Genomic DNA, 22999 nt, shown 5'->3' with positions numbered 1-22999 from the left:
ACTCTGGATTGAAAGTTCAAAGTCAACGCCTTTGTGTGAGTAGTGAAACAACTTGGGATGTATGCTAATATGGTACAAATCAGAATTAACTCACTCCATTAAGCTAATCAAAACAGGAGCTTTTTACATATGGTTCGAAATAAATAAGGAACTTACCTCAACCGAGAAAGATATCCTCCTGACAGAACGAGAACCTGACACTTCAGCACACAGTGACAAACACCTACCAGGAGGTGGAAACATTCCCTCCTCCCCAGACACAACTATAACAAAGCAACAAAGAAACATGGGTCACAACTTCTACAGCTCTGTTGTTCACTGGGACTGTACATAGTCAATGGTAGGCTTCATGGAGACTCCTATGGTAGGTACACCTACAGCTCATCTCTGGGTAAGTAGTAGATTACTTCATCACTGACCTCAGCCTGGTGTCTCTCAGAGCGTTAACAATCAGCCCATTAACAACCCTGTCAGACTACAGCAAAATCACAATCTACCTGAACAGATCAACACCCAGTCATGAAGTATTAAAACCAACCAAACTACTCACTGTTGAAAAATGCTACAAATGGAAGGAAAGTAGTGTAGAAACATACCAAAAAACGAGACAACAACAGGTCCAATCACTATTAGACCAGTTTCTGGGAAAAACCTTTCAATGCAACAGTGAAGGTGTAAACAGGGCAGAAGAAAGCCGTAATAATATAATAAATACCAAAAGAAGGTTTGCCAATTAATGTAAAAACCTCAGAAAAGAAATAAGGAACCTATCACTGTATGATGTAGGTCTACAGGGCACTGTATTTGTATACTGTTTTAATGTTTAATCAGGTACATGCTATTGAGGAATCCATAAAAACAAACAAATTCTGGGAAAAATGGAACACTCTAAGTCTAAACAAACAAAAACATGAGTATCTACCCATCCAAAATGGAGATATGGGTAAACCACTTCTCCAATCTCTTTGGTCCAATAGAGAAGAATAAACAGCAAAGCACATACAAGATAAACTACACTTTAGAGTCAACCATAAAACACTACCAGAACCCACTAGACTCCCCAATTACACTAAAAGTACAGGACAAAGTAAAATCACTTGAAACCAAGAAGGCCTATGGGGTTGACAGCATCCTAAATTAAATTGTGATTAACGTTGGGTGAGTTAACAGACCAGACGAACAGAGTTCAGACGAAAGAGGCGGTGTGCTTGAACTGATACTTCAAGCTAGCACATAGGTCTACTAGCACGGAAGCTAGCATTATAGTCTAGCAGCAAGTCCTCAAAAAAGGCTTTAGTTTTCGAGATACCCCTACCCGAGGTAGAACAAATGACAACAATGATTTTTCTTATCTTTAGGGTCTCCCTTTAATGACATTGATTGTTGTCAAATTTTATTTGGGGGGAAAATATGTTTTTTTGGTTGTTCTTTAAAGCTACCCCAATCCCTTAAAAAGAGCCAAATTAGACCAGGCCGAATATGGGGAAGGTGACAAAAAAGCCCATAACTTGAGAATGATCACTCTTTTCCTCTTCAGATTTGCTGAGGTATGAACCAGGTGGTTGTCCTACATCACCAAATAGTCAGACAACTATTTACCTAAATAAATACTGAATTATAGTCCTGTAAACCTAGCTTTAGTTTAGACGGAAATTTTACTTTTTGGTGACAGGAACATAGGACTCCATCACTTTTCTCTCATTTATCAGAAAAACTGCAGGACAGAAGTTGGTCAGACAGCGTGGTACAGCAAGGTACAGTCCGGTCACAAGAGGAGTGTCATTGGGAGGCAGAGATACACCCAGTTTTCTCACGAGTCGGGATCGGCGCATTTTTCCAAGAGAAGCCGGTGTTATATTCTGACGTGTAGCAAGAATATATATATGAATGATGAGACACACACTGGATATCAACTTGACTCTTTAGTTATTAGACATGCTCGCATTACAGCCAGGGGCGCCGCTAGGGGGTGGTAAGTTAGGACGATTCTAAGGGCCCAGCACTGACAGGGGCCCATGAGAATCTTTAAAAAATATATATATATATATTTATAAATAATATTATTATTATTTTTATCATAAGGACGTTAATGTAGCCGAATTCAAATTATAATTCTATGTATTAAAAAAAGTCACAAAAGAAACAAACTGGAGTTTTGTTTCTCTATGTTTAACACAATTAAGCCTTATTATTATTTACCCCTCTATTTATTCACTGCATGGTTCAGTCCACCGCGCGTGAGCTGCTAGATGAGAGGAACGTTACCGCAAATATTCTGACAAGGTTTCCATGACCAACATGTCCTGCTGTAGTATGTGTGTGGGACAGATGGAGGACAGCCAGATTGGAAATGCATCAAATGTGCGTGTGCGTGCGTGGACGATGTCGTGAAAGGCAAAGCCAAAGTCAGGGTCTCAAAAGAGAAAAGTAAAAAAAATCACTAAAAACAGTGGTTTAGTGATCTAATCACTGCGTGGATGATCTAGTTAGCTCGCTATAGCTAATTAACATTAACTTCAAGTATAGTTAACTTACAGTGCACTGTCAGTATAATTTCAGTTAAATGTATGAGATGAGGGCAATTTTGGTCCAAATATAGGTTATTAGAGCTCAGTGAATTTGTATCCAGCAGCTATGCACTCTTGCTATAGCTAGCTAACTAGTATAATGTTACATGCTAATGACGTCATGCACAGATGCAGCCTCCCAGTTGAAGGAGAAGGGGGTGGGCAGTAGGAGTTTGGGGTTAACAAACATATTTTGAATATTTTAATGTATGCTGCATTACCATGCAAGCATTGAATACAACTTTAGCTAATATTCATATTTAGTTAATAGTTCTTCCAGTAATTGCAATAACATTGACCACTGGCATCTTAATAATATTGTTAGCTAGCTAGATAACATTTAAGTTAGCTAATCTGGTGTAATGTATGTGTTATTATGTTAATACTATTATAGGACATATTATGAATTATGTACCTATGGATACTCCATGCCAGGGCCCTCTTCAAGCAAGGCAGCCAGAGAGGAGAGCAGAGGTGGTGGGGTAGTGGTGGTCTAGTAGTGGATAGTGAGTTGGACTTGTGATCGGAAGGTTGCGAGTTCAAATCCCGCCTGAAACCTCACCACTACTAGTGTGCCCTTGAGTAAGGCACTTAGCCCTCAGTTACTCCAGGGGGAATGTCCCTGTAATTCGTAATTGTTTGGATTAAAAGTGTCTGCTAAATGGCAAAATTAATAAAATAAAAATGTTAATAAGATGTAAAGAGGCAGAAGAAGAAGAGCAAGAAGTAACAAAGGACAATGACAGCAGCACAGCAAGTTGGCTTCATCACTAGATTTCAAGGATCTTATTAAAGATTTTGCTACTAAGAAGGCCCAGCGTTTAGCTTTGATTTGATTTGATCTCTTTACTCCTATCTTGAATCGTTGTGCATTAGGCTAGATATAGTTTTTAGCTCTCCAGGTATACTATTCCACAGTACTGCCGCAGTGTAAAAATAAAAATCTTCCCATTTCACTATTCAATTTCGCTGGCACCATGTCTGTGTTGCTCCCTCTTGTATAAGACACGTTTGTCTTTGTGTGAAACAAGCAATGCTGAGTCAGTAAATATCTCTCTGCTGTAATTCTTCATTGATCTAATCCTGACAGTATTATGGCCAACTGATCTTTACAAGATCTACATTTATTTAGACACAATACCACCCCATTTTTTACTTTTTGTGTGATGTATACTTTTATAATTGGGTTCCAATCTTCATTTAATTATACTTTTGTCCTTGTGTTGTTCAACTCTTCATTTAATAAGTTAAAGAATGTTGAGATTTCTTTGCTGAATTGTTGATTCCTGTATTAACTGTAATTTTAAATTACATTTACAAAAGATGTCCATCATTGGATTTCTTGCAGTGCATCAATAGTTCATCAACTTCAACTGGGTTTAGGTTGATGGGTGGTTTACGTGGGGGGGCCCAAAATGATATTCTGTCATGGGGCCCAGAATCTCTAGCGGCGCCCCTGATTACAGCATATGCATTGACTACCTCTAGACTCCGCGGGACCGAGTCTTGACTGTGTATCTAGTCTACCACCAGGTGGCAGTAGGTGGTCTAAACATTACAGCCCGTGCTGAAGAATCCGTTCCATTTCGCGGCCTTCTTCGGAGCTCGTGTGTGTGCTTTGTGGAATGTTTATGTTTGAACGCCTATTTCTTTGCCGACGGATGTTTACCATTGACCGTAACTCTATCTGAATTCGCTGGCGTTTTAAACGGTTTGCTAAAGTAGATAAAATACTTCCTAACCGGGCCTTTTTACAGGTGTTTACTACGACTAGGTAAGCTACATGAGCATGAGGATGTAGCTATGTAATCAGAATGTTAGGTGGGTTTGGGGATATTACTGCTAGTTAGCTTTGTAATCAGTGTACCAACCGTTTTATCGAAGACTGACTGGACGTTACTGCCTGCCAACGTTGACAGAACATAGTATGACAGAACAGTCTACTTCCTCATCCATACTTAAGTCATAAAACGACGTCAAGATGAACCCTTTGGAATGATCCATAACCGTTTCAGCACTTGTGAACCTCCCACGTGAGAGTATTGTCTTTTGGGAGTCTTGCTTTGAGTGAAGCGGTTCACGTGGCGCGTGGCTGAGGACGTTTGAGAGTAGACCTAAGCAGTCTTAAGAAAAAGCCTATATATGCCCGATGTAGACACGGCTGCAGCGAGTAGGCTATGTCAACCATTAGGGGTTAATCAATGATTGAGTTGTTTCCTCTCTATGTATTATGCTCTGCATGATCGCACCTTATTTCAGGTCATTGTTTTTTTCCCCATCCAGATACGTTTATTTTTTGTTCATTTTTAAACCAGTGTACTGTTGTGATTGTGTAGGTTCTCATGAATAGATCCACTTCACTGGACTGAAAGGAAGTCAGAAAGAAGACCAGGAAGAGAATAAGTAGTAGTTTTAGTGAGTGGTAATGGCCTACTCTAACTACAGCAGCCTGAATAGGGCTCAGCTCACCTTTGAGTATCTACACACCAACTCGTAAGTACCATCTTGGGGAAAATACACCCAATACATACCACACATGCATCACACCCAGACCAATTCTCCCGCCACCAATGTAGACTTTGCCCAACATGCCGACTTATGTTTTCAAGGTTTTCTAGGCCTATGGAATAACTGTTTACTAATGACTCAGTCAGGTTTTTATTTTTATTTTTTTATTTAACCTTTATTTAACCAGGCAAACATGTAAGAACACATTCTTATTTACAAATGCAGCCTGACCAAAAAGCAATGGCTCTTTGGGGTGTGGTGGTACTGTATCCATTTTACCCTCAGTCTGTGACTTGCACTGCACATGATCCATAACAAGGTGACCTGCATGATTCCAAAGAAAAAACAGAGCTCTGAACATGTTACATGAACCATTTGTATGCTGGTGGATCTTGAGATGAAGCCACTCACTAGTGGTCTCCTGAGCCCAGGGCTTCACTGTCTTATCAGTGTAATCCAGAATCGTAGGGGCTCCAACACAGTTTAAAAGCTAAGTTAGAATAGACACTATGGATGACTATATGAAACCTGCTTTCTGGGCACCACTGAGTCTGAAGACAATGGAAGGATGGGGGGGGGGGGGGTCAGGAGGAATGACGTTGACTGCTACGGAACAATGATTGAGTACATAAAACTGAGCAACACCTGTTTAAAACCCCTGTGAACCGCTGGGATGTTATATAATTGGGTGCTGATGTTCCAAGGTCACTGCTATGTGACAGCCAGACATGAGATTCTCTTTCTATAGCTGCTGTGGCTTACAAAACAAGATTAGGATTCAGATTCACCATAGAGGCCAGGTAGAGCCTGGACATTAACACCATCAAACAATACTGCAAGGATCAACTTTATCTTATGCCACCTGGTGCATGTAAGGCCCCTATTCAATGTGCATCAGCGTACAGAAGCGTACAGCGTACAGAAGCGAGCGTGGCACAGAGGACCAAACCGCAGACCATGTTATCCTGGATTGCCCGGTGTACCACCCACCCAACGGGATGCATGGTCTGTCGGTATTAGATGACGAGACGATGACGTGGCTTCTGGAGGGGTGTCCAGAAATATAGCCCGGGTGAGCCCCACAACCAGGTCTCGGGGTTGTAAAAGTGTAGCCCCTCGGCCCCGAGCCTGGTGGAGTGGAGAGGAAAACAACTACCCATACGCCGAAGAAGAGGCGTACATCTCTTAATCATTTGGGTTAAGAGTGTAAACATAATGCAAGAGAATTCAAGAACATGGTCTAAGACTGGTATGGACCAAGGCAAATACCAGTGGCAGACCATCCCTCCTCATTGAAGTGTTTTTGTATTTCCTGTATCAAGAATGAGCTGACACTATCCATCCCCTACAATAATCAAAAGGAAAATACTAGAGTATGTTAAATGTAATGGGAGGAAGAGGTCTGACGGGCCAGATGAGACTTTTTGGGGAGGACAGGGGACAAGGTGACCTGCATGATTCCAAAGAAAAAACAGAGCTCTGAACATGTTACATGAACCATTTGTATGCTGGTGGATTTTGAGATGAAGCCACTCACTAGTGGTCTCCTGAGCCCAGGGCTTCACTGTCTTATCAGTGTAATCCAGAATCGTAGGGGCTCCAACACAGTTTAAAAGCTAAGTTAGAATAGACACTATGGATGACTATATGAAACCTGCTTTCTGGGCACCACTGAGTCTGAAGACAATGGAAGGATGGGGGGGGGGGGGGGGGGGGGGTCAGGAGGACTGACGTTGACTGCTACGGAACAATGATTGAGTACATAAAACTGAGCAACACCTGTTTAAAACCCCTGTGAACCGCTGGGATGTTATATAATTGGGTGCTGATGTTCCAAGGTCACTGCTATGTGACAGCCAGACATGAGATTCTCTTTCTATAGCTGCTGTGGCTTACAAAACAAGATTAGGATTCAGATTCACCATAGAGGCCAGGTAGAGCCTGGACATTAACACCATCAAACAATACTGCAAGGATCAACTTTATCTTATGCCACCTGGTGCATGTAAGGCCCCTATTCAATGTGCATCAGCGTACAGAAGCGTACAGCGTACAGAAGCGAGCGTGGCACAGAGGACCAAACCGCAGACCATGTTATCCTGGATTGCCCGGTGTACCACCCACCCAACGGGATGCATGGTCTGTCGGTATTAGATGACGAGACGATGACGTGGCTTCTGGAGGGGTGTCCAGAAATATAGCCCGGGTGAGCCCCACAACCAGGTCTCTCGGGGTTGTAAAAGTGTAGCCCCTCGGCCCCGAGCCTGGTGGAGTGGAGAGGAAAACAACTACCCATACGCCGAAGAAGAGGCGTACATCTCTTAATCATTTGGGTTAAGAGTGTAAACATAATGCAAGAGAATTCAAGAACATGGTCTAAGACTGGTATGGACCAAGGCAAATACCAGTGGCAGACCATCCCTCCTCATTGAAGTGTTTTTGTATTTCCTGTATCAAGAATGAGCTGACACTATCCATCCCCTACAATAATCAAAAGGAAAATACTAGAGTATGTTAAATGTAATGGGAGGAAGAGGTCTGACGGGCCAGATGAGACTTTTTGGGGAGGACAGGGGAACCCCGAGGAATGTCAATGAAGCCCCAGTATGCACAGGAGAGGAAACCCCTCGCAAAGTTGAAACAACTCCACGTTTGCAGGAGAGGGAAGCAGTGCTCCTGGGAATCAGTTGAGACATGCTGCTGATATTCAAGGTGTCAATGCTGAGAGAGACAGCTAAATGTTTGTCTTCAAATCAGTCAGATGTTATGAGAGCATAATTAGAATTATGAGAATTATAATTATCAAACTGCACAAGAGAAAGTTGTTTTAATCACAAGCAGATGAATTAAACTCTGAGCTTTCTAGATACCTCGATTGAGAGAGCACACAGAGAACCCAAATGCTTCTTAATTGTGCTGGGAATCTCAGCCAGCCGCTGTGTAGCAGACGTGTATCAGCTAGACAGTGTTGGCTTCTCTGGTGCTTTGTCAACCCAAATACGCTCGGCAACAAGTAGGCCTACTACTGCGAGCAGAAGATGGAGGGTCGATACCCACCGGTCTCTGCGGAGGAGGTCAAAGGGTGATGATTGCAGCAGTGTTGGCTTTACTATTGTGCTGGAGACATGTAAGTCCAAATGAGGATGACTAAGTAGTAAATGAAGGAAGATGCTGTGTGATGACTTTCCACAGTAAATTACAATGTACACTGAAGCCTGTTGATGGATGGATGGCGTGATGTTACTACTTTATGAGGAAGACTCTGGAGTAAGAAAAGGTTGTAGGCTTAGCACATCTTAAAAATATATTGTCACCTTCTTAAAATAATGGCTTATGTCACTTTTGAGGAGAATTATGTTTTTGTCTAAATATCATATATTCTATATTTGGTTCAGTTTTTCTCAACTTGAAAATATGACGTACGCCATTATTTTAAGAAGGTGATGATACAGGCTTAAGAAAAAGTGCAGATGTGATTTATCATATGAAGCCATTTTCCGCAACAAATTTTGCAACAGTCATTCAGGAGTGTTGATCTTCATTTTCTTACTACTGGACCCCTGGGTCCTACCCACTGATTTAGAGCCAACCATCACAGTACACAATCAGTCACCCCCGCTATCCCTTACCACCACCCATAATCATTTCATACTACTTGCCCGCCTCTACCCAGACTTTCTTCGCCACTTAAATAAATGTTCAATTGAATTGACTGGTTGTTGTATGTTTCCAGGACAACCCACAAGTTTCTATTTGGAGCTCTGGCTGAGCTGGTGGACAACTCCAGGTATTAATAATGTCAATTGCTAAGGCCTTGAGTTTAATGACTCTTCTATTAACGATACACAACACTGTTCTCACTATGTATATGTGCTGCTAAATCACTTAAAATAAAACTTAGCCGTGTCAGGTTATGTTTACCCTGATCGGTCATACACCTGTCGATCATCTATCCTACAGGGATGCAAATGCAACCCGGATCGACATTTACACAGGTACGCCATGCACACACATATATACACACACACACACACACACTCTCTGACTCCAACACACATCTACCATCATGTTCTAACCTGTATTGCACCTCCCCTGGCTGACAGAGAAGAGACAAGACCTCCGTGGAGGCTACATGCTCAGTTTCCTGGACGATGGGACAGGAATGGATCCCAGTGAGTGCTACACTGATGTCACTCATATACAATGACTTACAATAACAGGGCTCTAACTAACAGAGACTGAGGTCCAAGTTATACTAGCATGTCTCATGGTAGGGTTAGTCTAACAAGTCAGTGCAGCATTGAACCATGCTAATCGCTGGCTCTTTCTCTACATCTCACTCACTCTCTCTCTCTCTCTCTCCATCCTTCACTCTCAGATGAAGCTACTCATGTGATTCAGTTTGGGAAGTCCAGTAAGCGAACTCCAGAGTCCACTCACATCGGCCAGTACGGCAACGGGCTAAAATCGTAAGAGACATGTGGAACTCCCAGTTGAAGCTGACGGACAGACCCCACTGAATAGATGTGTTGTGTCTTTGGAGGTTATTGACTTACTGTGGTGTGTCTGTTCTTTAGGGGCTCCATGCGTATTGGGAAGGACTTCATCTTGTTCACTAAGAAGGAGAACACACTCACCTGCCTGTTCCTGTCTAGAACATTCCATGAAGAGGAGGGGCTGGATGAGGTCAGGGGTCAGCTGTAGTGGTTTAATCTGGCAATAAAGTGTAGGATGTCTTTTGTTGAATCCCAAATGGACTCCTAGCATCCAGGCACTTTATGTAGATCTGAAAGGACTGGAGAGGTGTATCCAATAGGGCCATGATTTCACTAGTTTCTGTTGTTTATACCTATTCCATTCAGTGTGTATGGCCTGTACAATAATGCTGGTTATCTTTCCTCACACCGGCAAAGAACCGTTTCGTTTTGCATTTGCAAACCAAGTCTGGAACCGGCCGCCGCGTTCAGACCGAAACTGAAAAGTTGGTTCGCAGCGGGAATCTGAAAATAGTGGTTCTCAAGCGGGAACCAAAACGTAGAACAGTCACGTCGTCAGTAGGTGTGTCATATTCTAGGCTGCAAAGACCAGCAAGAAGGAAGGAGACAAAATGGAATCTAATCATTAGTGATCAAAACAATTATCAAAAGTTTCATCATTCTCTCTATCTTCCTCACATGCTCAGCAAACACACACACTCACACAAGCGAACGAATTTCGTAAGCCATTTCTATTCCAGTAATGGAGCAGCTGATTAGTAAGAGAACGTGTAGAAAGTGTATTTTGTTTCGTTTCATAGAAAATAGTGTTTATTTCAGATACTGTAGTGGAAGATATTATCCTAATTTCCAGTGAAGTAGCCGCCATCTAGTTGTGACATTTTTGTTTATCCTGCCCCTTCATCACCCATCGTTGATGACGCGGATGGTTCTGGTTACACTGGTATGAACGCGGGCTGGTTCGCCAGACAGCATCAAGGTTCGGAGGTTCCCGAACACGAACGTGAACCGGAACAGTTCTTTGTCGGTGTGAAAGCCCTATGAGTGACTCCTCTGTCAGGCGATGAGGTTAGGACTCAGTAAGATGGAGATTGTCCTTTAAGCATTTGTGTAATATTCAGTTATTCCCTCCCCTGTCAGGTGATTGTGCCTCTCCCCACCTGGGAACTGAAGACCAGGCAGCCAGTCACAGCTGACCCTGAGAAGTATGCCATTGAGACAGAGCTCATTTACAAGTACTCTCCTTTTAAAACTGAACAACAGCTGATGGAGCAGTTCAACAAGATAGAAGGTAGCAGTGGTAAGTGTGTGTGTGTGTGTGTGTGTGTGTGTGTGTGTGTGTGTGTGTGTGTGTGTGTGTGTTTTGCCGGGAGGGGGGGGGGGCAGCTGTGTGTTTTAACAGCAGTCATTTGTGTGTGTAGGTACTCTGGTGATCATCTATAATCTGAAGCTGATGGATACTAGAGAACCAGAGTTGGATGTAGAGACAGACTACCAGGATATTCTGATGGCTGGGACTCCAGCAGAGGGAGTGTGAGTATTAGTGTGTGTGTGTGGGTGTGTGTGTGTGTGTGTGTGTGTGTGTGTGTGTGTGGGGGGGGGTGTTTTCATGCGTGTATGATAGCATGAGGGGGGGGGGGGGGGACATAAACATGAGGGGGGGAAATATATATTTTGGATAAACATTTGTACTGTAAATGTGCATGACTAACCTGTACTTAAGGTAGTGATCAAGACTATGTGTGTGTAGTGATAGCATCACTTCCATCCCCACAGTAAGCCAGAGCGGCGATCATTCAGAGCATACGCAGCTGTTCTGTACATTGACCCACGCATGAGGATCTTCATTCAAGGACACAAAGTCAGCACCAAGATAATGTCCTGCTGCCTTTATAAACCTAGGTAACACACACACACTTCACAAAGAGGTCTTCGTGCACCTCATAGAAATCCAGGTGCACTCTATACAGTCTATACAACAACTGTGTCTGTGTGTCATCAGGGTGTATAAGTACACGTCAACTCGCTTCAAAACCCGTGCTGAGCAGGAAGTGAAGAAGGCTGACCACCTTGCTAAGATCGGTGAGTCTCCATTCGAAATAACTATTTTAACTCTCAGAACCCTTTTCTACATACTTAAACCACCTGTGCTGTTTGGCTGAATGTGTGTATGTGTCTTTCAGCTGACGAGAAGGCTCGCGAGGCGGAGAGTAAGAGTTTAGCTCTGGAGGCCAAACATGGCGATGACCTGTCCAGAGATGCACGGGTAAGAACACACACCCACACACACACACACATACAAAACGAACCATCACATTGTTGCATGGAAGTTATTGTTCTTTCTTAATTCTATAAACATGGCAATATCTTGCAACCCACTTGCAATATCATGCCCGGTCCTCTTCCCCAGGCCATGCTGAGGAAAGCCCAGGAGTTGGCCTTGATGCTTCGTGGAGATGCCGAGATGAAGAGGAAGATCCAGGAGACCAAACATAAGTCAGTCGAGACGATCATTTACATTTACATTTTTGGCATTTAGCAGACACCTTATTCCAAAGGGACTTATAATCGATACATTTGACTAAGCAAGTGAATCATAAATTCACCTGTCGTAGCAGGAAGAGTAATCTAGCTCAGGCCAGGGGCCATTGGCATTCGTGAAGACAATAAAAACAATTGTTTAAATGCAAGGGTTTATTAATTTACAGAAGTCAGTCTACCTTATAAATAAACAAATAAAATTAAGCTAGTTACAACTATAAAACGTACACATCCCTACTTCTCTCTCTCTCTCTCTCTCTCCACCCCTCTTCCCAACGCTTCTCTTTCTCTACCCCCCTCAGAGCATTAAAGGAGCCTAAGGAGCTGAGTTTTATCTTTGGGGTGAACATCGGGCAGAGGGACCTGGATGGGATGTTTGTGTATAACTGCTCTCGCCTCATCAAACTGTACGAAAAAACAGGGCCTCAACTGGAGGGAGGAATGTGAGTCACACACACACACACACGTATGTAACTGAAGAGGAAGTATGCTAACTGTGGACTCTTAATGCTTAACTCTACTATCAACTATAAATGCGTATTTCTCTGTATGTATGTCAGGGCGTGTGGAGGTGTGGTGGGGGTTGTGGATGTTCCCTACCTGGTTCTGGAGCCCACTCACAACAAGCAGGACTTTGCAGATGCTAAAGAGTACCGACATCTTCTGAAAGCCATGGGAGAACACTTAGCCCAGTACTGGAAGGATAGCAACATCGGTGAGACTCACGCAACAGCAGAGTTACACTGACACAACCCCTTAACCACTATAGAATGGTTCAAATTGTTTCTGTGTTTTGTTGTGTGTGTGTGTGTGTGTGTGTGTGTGTTGTAGCTCAGAAGGGCATTGTTAAGTTTTGGGATGAGTTTGGGTACCTGTCTGCCAGCTGGTCCTCGACCCCCTCCTCAGAGCAGAGGTACAAGAGACGCCGTGCCATGGAGATACCACTCACTATACAGTGTGGTAAGTTGCACTCACGCACACAGTAACTTTCAGCACATATACAAAGACACTGATCTCCTTCTCTCCATCCCCTACAGATAAGTGTTTAAAGTGGAGGACTCTGCCATTCCAAATGGATACAGTGGATAAACGATATCCAGACAGTTGGGTGTGTCTGATGAACCCTGACAGCACCCAGGATAGGTACACAGAGAGACACCCACTATTACATATAGTCACCTTCTTAAAATAATGGCTTAAGTCACTTTTGAGGAAAATTATGTTTTTGCCTAAATATCATATATTCTAGATTTGGTTCAGTTTATTCAGACTTTTGCAACACTAGAAATATGATGTAAGCCATTATTTTAAGAAGGTGACAATATGTGTATGCGCTACTGATATGATGGAACTATTGGCATCATTGTGTGTGTGTGTGCGTTCTGGTGTTTTAGGTGTGATGTGGCTGAGCAAAAGCAGAATGTACCGTATGGAGTTCTAAAGAAGGACAAGCAGACAACTGAGGACAAACAAAAAGAGCTCACAGATAAGATCAAACAACAGCAGGAGAAACTACAGGCACTTCAGGTAGACACACAGTTACATAAACATGCACACTCCTTTTTCAGAGGGGAACTTTCTCATGTTTGTTGATTAAATAGACTTGAGCCCAAACTGTTTTTGACGAATGGCGGAAATCTGCACCCCCTAATTGGTGTGTGTGTGTGTGTCTGTGTGTGTCTGTGTGTCCGTCCGTCCTCGTGTCCTCAGAAAACTAGTACTATCAGGTCTTCAGCAGATGTGCGGAAGTTACCTTTGGATGTCAGCTTGAGACCTAACACAGAGAACTCTTCTCAGGTACCTCACACTGGTACATACTCTCTCTCTTGCTTTCTAAATATAATATAATATATACATATATCAATCTCCTGTTCTCTGGGTCTCCTAGGCAACCAGGTCGTCAGAGCGAGTGACACGCCCCCGCTCTCCCCCCTTACCCGCCGTCCTCAAAAAAACCCCAAGCTTCCCTCCATCCTTCAGCCGCAAACCCACTAATGCCCGGACTGCTGCTGCAGCTCCCTCTCCACCCCCTGCTCCCAAAGCTGACCTATCTAAAGCCAGAGCTGCAACAAAGCTCCCACCCCCAGCTGTAAAACCCACCCCCAAAGCACCTGCCAAGACCCCTGCCAAGCCCCCTCCACCCAGCCGCAGCTCACGGGTAAGTGTGTGGTGGAATTCATCAGCTTGCTGGGTCAGGGTTTGTTTTTGTGACTATTTGGTTTATACTTCAACCAAAAGTGTTGGCTAGGTGAACAGTAAGATCCATGAAATTGAAAAATTCACAAAACACATACTGTATATATAGTTTTCCAAAAAAGGAGATTTAAGGGAAGCTAGAGGAACTTCAAGCTCTAGTTTATCTGTGTTCGCCATAACGACTGCTAAATTACTTACGATCTCTCTGTGGCGTGTGTGCACATGCGTACTGGCTGAGATTACCTTTCTGTGCGTGATTAATATATATTTTAAAAATAAAATAGTGCTACAGAACCAACATTAGTTCTGTCCGTTTAATTTGCGTTTATTTGGGAAAATGTAAAAAATCGACTGACCATCAGGAACGAATAATCGGTTATTCTGTTCCATCCCCAGAAAGCAGTTATGGTAGTAAGGTCTCTCTGTATGTATGGTATGGTATGGTCTCTCTGCAGACTCCAGCCAAATCCTCTCCTGCCAAACCAACCACACCTGCTAGCAGCCAACGCAAGAGAGTGATAGAGCAGGAAGAGAGTGAGGAAGAAGAGGAGGAGGAGGAAGAGGAGGAGGAGGAAGAAGAGGAAGAAGAAGAAGATAGTGAGGAAGAGGAACCACAGCTCAAGAAATCCAAGATAGCATCGGCAGTTGGGAATCGTGGTAAAGCTGTTGAGAAGGCATCTCCAGCCAAACGGGGCAAGGTGACAGAGGTATGTATGCACGCACATACATACACACACTAAACTACTTCTCAGACTTCCAAGTGTGTTGAGAGCATACATCTTTCTCTGTTAAGACCCTGGTCAAGTCAACTGTCCAGCAGATTCAGTCTCAGTTTTGTGTTGTTTCACAGTGTCAATTCATCACATTTTCAGTTCAGTTATAGTGATGGCAAGAAGAACCTTGCTTAGCACGTATAGACAGACAGATAGACAGACCAAAAGATGGAAAGACCTATCGTTAAGGAGGAAGTAAATGAATGAGGGCACATGAAAAGGAAAAAGGATGGAGTAGTGTTAGAAGAAGAGAGAGAAGAAAAAGAACGCTGCCTTGGCTGAGAAGAAGTGGAGGTCCTTCAAAGACAACCAAGAAAGGAGATATAAAAGCACGTCAGTCCATGACAAACGTGTCAGAAGTGAGCAGGCCTCTATTAAAGCAGAGTGATATGGAGGGTAGTCTCTATTATGAATGTGGACTCCACTATGTATGCTAGCTCAGTGTTTCCTCCAGGATTTTTCACATTAGTGGTGGAGCGGTTGTCTTTCGCGCGCGGTGTGCGCACAATTTTTTTTCCGCGTGCACGCGCATAAAACGCGCACTGGCGCTCAAAACAAAGACGTAGTTTCACCAAAAACTAGAGGGTGGCAACAATTATAATTTCTTAAATAGCGGTTAAGTCATTAAAGCCGAGCAGGTGATTTTATATAGAAGGTGATCAAATACCAATATATCCTACAGCTGCAGCGGAACATGCGGAACGCGCAATACACACACACACACACAGAAAGATCAATACGAAGTAGGCCTACATGAGAGTACACGCACAAAACCGGCTAACGTTACTCATTAACTGTTTACACAAGTAAAATCACAGTGTGACAGTCAGATGGAGCATTCGGTAAACAACAACAGCAAGGTAATGCTATCAGTTGAGTTAAAGAAAACCAACTCTTACCTTTGAGGACACCAACATGAGACCTGCTTACCCGTACCTCCACCGTTCTGTTCGTGGTGATTTTAGAGGCAATAGATTATTTTTGCCCCGCGCTTATTGCTACAGGGTATCCGCGGTGTCTTGAAAAGTATTAAAAGTTGATAAATCAATTTTGGGAAAATCAAGACCCTTAATAAGTATTAAAAAGTCTTATCACGATTTTATGAGGTCTTGAATTTTGTTGGTATTTTTCTGAATTAGACTCTGTCCAAAGAGTTTGAGTCCTAAAAACTTTTAGTAAAAGTTTGTGAATTTATTAGTTTTATTAAAAAACAAAGATGAACCGGAAATTCTGTTGTATGAGAGTGGTCTAGTCTATTGCAAACTAAAACTGTCAAGTTAAAGGTGTCACTGATGTAAACGGTTACAGCTCGAAGTGGCGGTGAGGTCTGGAAAAATATTGACAAGGTCTTTAAAAAGTCTTAGAAAGGTATTGAAATTAACCTCAACCCGAGAATGCTCGGTTAACCCATTAGCGGGAACATTATTTGTTTCACAAAATAGGCTGATTTAATTGACCATGAACATCAGAGACATACATTACGAATGTTTGATTGATTGATTGATTGAAAACTTTATTAGAAGATTTGCAGAAGTAGGTACATGAAAGTACATATTACATACAAGGTCAACTAACAGGATAAAAACCCAAGAAAGCCACTGGCTTATTTCAATTGGGGTCCTTGATTTTCATTTAAAATACTCTATACTGAGCACTGGTATAAGAACATGAACCAGAGAACAGCAGTAAATGCAATAACCCACAGTCGTCGCTGATGATGTTGCATTTTCGATTAGGATACGGGATTAAAGGCACCGGCGACGGGCTAAAAGAGAAATCCAAATGTCCCGCTAAATTCGGACCAATCACAAAACTGTTTTGAAAGCGCGTCGCCTCGCGCCGCGCGCCTGTTGAGAGCGATTCAGTCTCGATTGCAGTGCGAACACAAACGACGAGGTTAATTGCAACATTGTAACATATTGTAAATAACTACGCCCTAAATCGTAACGAAATGTTGGTCTGGAAGCGGCCTAAATCTAGCTTCAATCTGCTTTTTTTCTGTTCTCCGGTCATAATAACTCGCTGCCTTTCTGCGCAGCCTGGATCAAAGTGGACTGTCTGAATCAATTAGTGGCGGAGGAAATTAATTTGTGGCGGCCCGCCACGAATAAATGCATATAGAGGAAACACTGTAGCTGGTGCTTTCTCAAGTCCCCAAACAGTGATAGCAAATGAAGAGACGGCTAGAGTTCCACAGCTGCCCCATGGTGCAGGTCTTCATGCAACGTTGAAGTGGAACAGCAAGACTGCAGCTGCAATCAGACCCACTCTGCTGTTGACCTTGTAGGTGGTCATGCCCCCTGCCAGCACTAAGTTCCCCCAGCCTGAGAAGAAGAGTGTAACCATGGCAACATCCCGGCCGACCCCTGCGACACCGCCCCTGACTGGCAGAGCATTGCCCTCCTCCACCCCTAAACTCACCCCCACCCCACAGCCTGGGGCTAAAGCCAAGGTACACACACACATACACACACACACACACACACACACACAGACACACCTTACAGCCTCCATGACCAAACCCCCCACCCTTCAGCTGAGGACCAAGGTACTCACTACTGTCTGTAACCCTCACCTTCAGCCAAGACCAAGGGCTCTTCTCCTTCTCAACTAACTCAACTACTAAGTAGAATGGGTCCTGTCTTCTACTAACTCTGCTATATATGGAATGGGTTCTCTCCAGCTCTCCTTATTGACTTGAAATGACAAGTCGGTGATGGGTCCTGTCCTTCTCCCCTAACTCTACTCTAAATGGAATGGGTCCTGCCCTACTCCTATCTACTCTTTATGGAATTGTCTCAACTCTAAATGGAATGGGTCCTCTCCTTCTCACTTTGGATTTTGGTGTCTCTTTTCTATTTCCATCCCTGTGTTTTCTACACAGACATGGTCAGGACCAGCTCCTGACAAGACACGCTGAGTGACTGTCCAGTGGATAGGTTCTGGTATAATTCTGGGTTGTGAGCGTTTTTAAATGTACTGTGTTTTCATGTATTGTGTTGTGCATCTTTCAGGTGTCTGATAGTGATGAGGGGGAGGACCCAGCAAAGGATCTGAAGAATGCTCAGAAAGGTGAGAGATGCCAGGTGGTCTACAGAGTTCCACAGCTGAACACACAGTGGGACAACAGGACTTGGGAGGTACACAAATGCTTATGCTCTGAAATGCATCCATAGTCCCTGTAATGAAATTGTGTATGTGTGTACATGTGTATTATCTCCTGTAGATAAGGGTTTGCTGGTGGAGGTGCGTGTGAGTAAGGAGTGGTACACCGGCAGAGTGGTTGCCATAGAGACCAGTAAGCAGAGTGTTCATTGGAAGGTGAAGTTTGACTACGTGCCGGGATCCACCCCCAAGGATCGCTGGTACGGTCACTCTTAGAGAGAGAGGCATAAAGACATAAATATGTATGCATTCTCTCTGTTCTCTTACACATCTGTGTGTGTCTGTAGGGTGTTCAAGGGCAGTGAGGAGGTGAGGTTGATGCGCCCCCCCTCCCCCATCACTCAGACCCCTGACACACAGCAGGAGACAGAAAAAGGAACCGCCCCCATGGAACCTGACACCACCCAACCAGGAACCAGTCGAGAGGTGACCGACAGCGGTGACCGACAGCCTCAGGATCTCCCCCTCAGTGTCTCCTCCCGGAAGTTGGCGTCGAGATACATCGCCATGAGATACTACGCCATCGACCGGGTCATTAAACCCGCTGCCATCCGGCTGAGGACCAAGGTACTCACTACTGTCTGTAACCCTCACCTTCAGCCAAGACCAAGGGCTCTTCTCCTTCTCAACTAACTCAACTACTAAGTAGAATGGGTCCTGTCTTCTACTAACTCTGCTATATATGGAATGGGTTCTCTCCAGCTCTCCTTATTGACTTGAAATGACAAGTCGGTGATGGGTCCTGTCCTTCTCCCCTAACTCTACTCTAAATGGAATGGGTCCTGCCCTACTCCTATCTACTCTTTATGGAATTGTCTCAACTCTAAATGGAATGGGTCCTCTCCTTCTCACTTTGGATTTTGGTGTCTCTTTTCTATTTCCATCCCTGTGTTTTCTACACAGACATGGTCAGGACCAGCTCCTGACAAGACACGCTGAGTGACTGTCCAGTGGATAGGTTCTGGTATAATTCTGGGTTGTGAGCGTTTTTAAATGTACTGTGTTTTCATGTATTGTGTTGTGCATCTTTCAGGTGTCTGATAGTGATGAGGGGGAGGACCCAGCAAAGGATCTGAAGAATGCTCAGAAAGGTGAGAGATGCCAGGTGGTCAACAGAGTTCCACAGCTGAACACACAGTGGGACAACAGGACTTGGGAGGTACACAAATGCTTATGCTCTGAAATGCATCCATAGTCCCTGTAATGAAATTGTGTATGTGTGTACATGTGTATTATCTCCTGTAGATAAGGGTTTGCTGGTGGAGGTGCGTGTGAGTAAGGAGTGGTACACCGGCAGAGTGGTTGCCATAGAGACCAGTAAGCAGAGTGTTCATTGGAAGGTGAAGTTTGACTACGTGCCGGGATCCACCCCCAAGGATCGCTGGTACGGTCACTCTTAGAGAGAGAGGCATAAAGACATAAATATGTATGCATTCTCTCTGTTCTCTTACACATCTGTGTGTGTCTGTAGGGTGTTCAAGGGCAGTGAGGAGGTGAGGTTGATGCGCCCCCCCTCCCCCATCACTCAGACCCCTGACACACAGCAGGAGACAGAAAAAGGAACCGCCCCCATGGAACCTGACACCACCCAACCAGGAACCAGTCGAGAGGTGACCGACAGCGGTGACCGACAGCCTCAGGATCTCCCCCTCAGTGTCTCCTCCCGGAAGTTGGCGTCGAGATACATCGCCATGAGATACTACGCCATCGACCGGGTCATTAACCCCGCTGCCATCCGGCTGGTCCTCCCTCACTCCCTCCAACGGATCCACCCGGTGTTCCACGTCTCCCGGGTAAAGCCCCATGTCGCCAGCGACCTGATGCCACCAGCCCCTGCACCGCCCCCTCCTCAGTTGGTGGATGGCCACCCCCAGTGGGCGGTAAGGAAACTCCTTAGGGTTCGTCGCTGTGGCCGGGGTTTCCAGTACCTGGTGGACTGGGAAGGATATGGCCCAGAGGAACGGAGCTGGATTCCCCGGTCCCAGATCATGTCCCCAGTCCTCCTCAGGGACTTCTATCGGGCCCACCCGGATGCTCCGGGCCGGTCGCCAGGAGGCTCCCCCTCGGAGGGGGGTCCTGTTACGGCTGGGCCTTAACACACGCCCTCCCCCGCCCCCACAGCTCGAACACCCGCCCCCACAGCTCGAGCACAGCGTGCTCTCCGCCACAGCTGAGGCTTGTCCCCACTAATTAGATCTTCAGCCAAAACCTGCACACCTGTCTCCACTCCCAATCAACCCTCTGTCTACATCTGATCAAATTTGCAGACGTCAAATTCCAATTGTCTATATTAAAACTATTCAACATTGTCCTTAGGATCTTCCCCAATATTTGGAACCAAGAAGTGATAACGCCACTCCACAAAAGTGGAGACAAATTTGACACAAATAACTACTGTGTGGGATCTGTGTCAACAGCAACATTTGGAAAATCCTCTGTATGATCATCAGCCACAGACTCCTAAATTTCTTCACTGAAAACAATGTCCTAAGCTAATCCCAAATTGGCTTTTTACCGCGTGTCTCTAGCCCACCTAGGGGCCGAGTTGTGTGGTTCAGGGGTGTGTGTGTGTGTGTGTGTGTGTGTGTGTGTATGGGCCACCCCCCAGCGAAGACAGCGTGTCTCTAGCTCACCCAGGGGCTGAGTTGTGGGGTTCGTGAGTGTGTGTGTGTGTGCATGTGTGTGTTCAAGTGAACGTGTAAGTTAAAAGCTTATTATTTTGAAGTGTAACATTTCTGTGTGCGTGTGCGTGTGTGTGTGTGTGTGTGTGTGCGTGTGCATGTGTGTGTGCGTGCATGCATGTGCAACCATGTTCCAGTGTTGCTCTAGATCTGTGGGACACCTGTAGTGTTACGATCAGATAGGGAACCCAAGTGCAGACACAGACCAGAGACCGATTGAAGTAAATAAGGTATATTTATTTAAGGCCTGAGGCAGAGAATGGTCGTAAGGCAAGCGGGGGGGGGGGGGTCAGGCAGGGGGGGAAGTAGTCGGCAGGCAGGGGTCTAGGCAGGGGGGGGAAGTCGGCAGGCAGGCAGGGGTCTAGGCAGGGGGAGAATTCGGCAGGCAGGGGGGTAGTCGGCAGACAGGCAGGGGTCTAGGTAGGGGGAGTAGTTGGCAGGCAGGGGTCTAGGCAGGGAGATAGGTAGCGAGACTGGTAGGGCAGGAGGGCAGGCGAGTAGGTAGGAGGACTGGTGGGGCAGGCAGGCATGTAGGGCAGGCAGGCGGGTAGGAGGAGGGCAGGTAGGCAGGAGGGCAGGCAGGCAGGAGGGCAGGTAACAGGAGTCAGGCTGAACGGAAGGGGAACTGAAGTTATGATCCGGCAACGTAGTGAAGGCTGGACCGGGTCTTTATGGAGGGCTAACGATGAGGTAATTGAGAACAGCCGGACAAAACGCGCACCTGCAGCCACTCCTCACACACATCGCCATCTTGTACAACAACAACACATTTCAACCGGGGTTACACCACTAACTTCCGGTGCCTCTTAAAGGCGCAGTCCCACATACATAACATTTACCCCCCCCCCACAGGAACCAGAAGAACACAATGAATAACACAACATTATAATTATCAAACTTTTTTAACCTTGATGAACTGGGTAGACTGCCAGTCACCAGCATAGCCATGTGGGTTATTCTGCCACTGAACAGGCTATGCACTAAACCTTACCCTTGGGTTCACCAGTCCACGGTATAGTCTCTCAGGTGTGCTGGTCTGACCCGGGCACGGGCCGGACGAGCCTCTGGGCGAACCCCGGCCTCCACCAGTTCAGGTGGGAACTCAGCTGGATCCTGCGGTTGTTCTGGGTCTATGGGAGGCGATGCCACCTTCCGAAGCTGGCTTGCGTGCCACCGTGATCCGTCATCCAGGCGAAACGAGGCTGGCCCCAGCTGAGCGGTGACCTTCATCGGCGCAGACCAGAACGAGAGCAGCTTGTGGTCCCGGTTAGGGCGGCGAATCCTGACCCAGTCCCCCTCTGTGAAGGGAGGTGTTCTCACCCTCAGTCTCCTATCGAACCGCTGCTTCATCCGCCACTGTGCGTCTGCGACCCTGGCGCTCTGGCAGGGTGATGCTGCTGGCGTGGCGACCGCTGGGGCCCGCAGCCGATTCAGAGGAAGCTGCAGCTCACGGCCCATCATCAGGAGGGCTGGGGAGCTGCCGGTAGTTGAGTGCGGCGTTGCTCTGTAGTGAAGCAGGGTGCGGAGCAGCGCGGCTGAGAACGGCAGGCCATCTGCCAGGTGTGCTCTGACCCCATTCTTCAGAGTCTGGTTAGGGTAGGCAGGAGGGTAGGTAGGCGGGCAGGGAGTCAGGAGTCAGGAGTCAGGAGTCAGGAGTCAGGAGTCAGGAGTCAGGAGTCAGGAGTCAGGAGTCAGGAGTCAGGAGTCAGGAGTCAGGAGTCAGGAGTCAGGCTGAACGGAAGGGGATGTGAAGTTATGATCCGGCAACGTAGTGAAGGCTGGACCGGGTCTTTATGGAGGGCTAACTATGAGGTAATTGAGAACAGCCGGACAAAACGCGCACCTGCAGCCACTCCTGCCAATTAGAGGGAGAGAGAGAGAGAGGGAAAGAGGCACTGCCCACTACCTAGAGGTAGAGGGCGTGACATGTAGTCCTGGCATGAACAGCCTTTTGAAAATGCCACTTGGGGGTGACTGCTGTAAGCTAAGGTCTTTTGGCCCTCAGGTAAAAACTATTAATGGTAGGCCTTAGATATTGATTTTGAGTGACAGTGTGAGGAGCTGAACATTTT

At 45.5% G+C, this 22999-nt stretch overlaps 1 protein-coding gene across 1 annotated transcript; it reads left to right on the top strand.

The window, feature by feature from the left end:
• Positions 1 to 4992: 4992 nt before the first annotated feature.
• Positions 4993 to 20783, top strand: LOC308157889 (ATPase MORC2A-like; the record flags this gene model as incomplete). The annotated part of the gene is made up of 27 exons (XM_080531486.1): positions 4993 to 5060; positions 8809 to 8862; positions 9036 to 9070; positions 9179 to 9247; positions 9454 to 9544; positions 9653 to 9761; positions 10712 to 10871; positions 10993 to 11104; positions 11348 to 11473; positions 11574 to 11653; positions 11755 to 11837; positions 11982 to 12067; positions 12415 to 12555; positions 12673 to 12827; positions 12944 to 13072; positions 13150 to 13255; positions 13507 to 13639; positions 13823 to 13909; positions 14001 to 14270; positions 14764 to 15015; positions 18096 to 18153; positions 18308 to 18446; positions 18534 to 18813; positions 19280 to 19337; positions 19492 to 19630; positions 19718 to 19961; positions 20775 to 20783. The coding sequence occupies 27 exons, from the start codon at positions 4993 to 4995 to the stop codon at positions 20781 to 20783; spliced, it is 3273 nt and encodes a 1090-aa protein (XP_080387612.1).
• Positions 20784 to 22999: the final 2216 nt, after the last annotated feature.

Source organism: Nansenia antarctica (genome assembly GCF_963989245.1).
Source record: "Nansenia antarctica genome assembly, chromosome: 5".
Classification (NCBI taxonomy): Eukaryota; Metazoa; Chordata; class Actinopteri; order Argentiniformes; family Microstomatidae; genus Nansenia; species Nansenia antarctica.
Note: the sequence above shows the minus strand (reverse complement) of the source record. Positions and strands in the feature narration are given on the sequence as shown.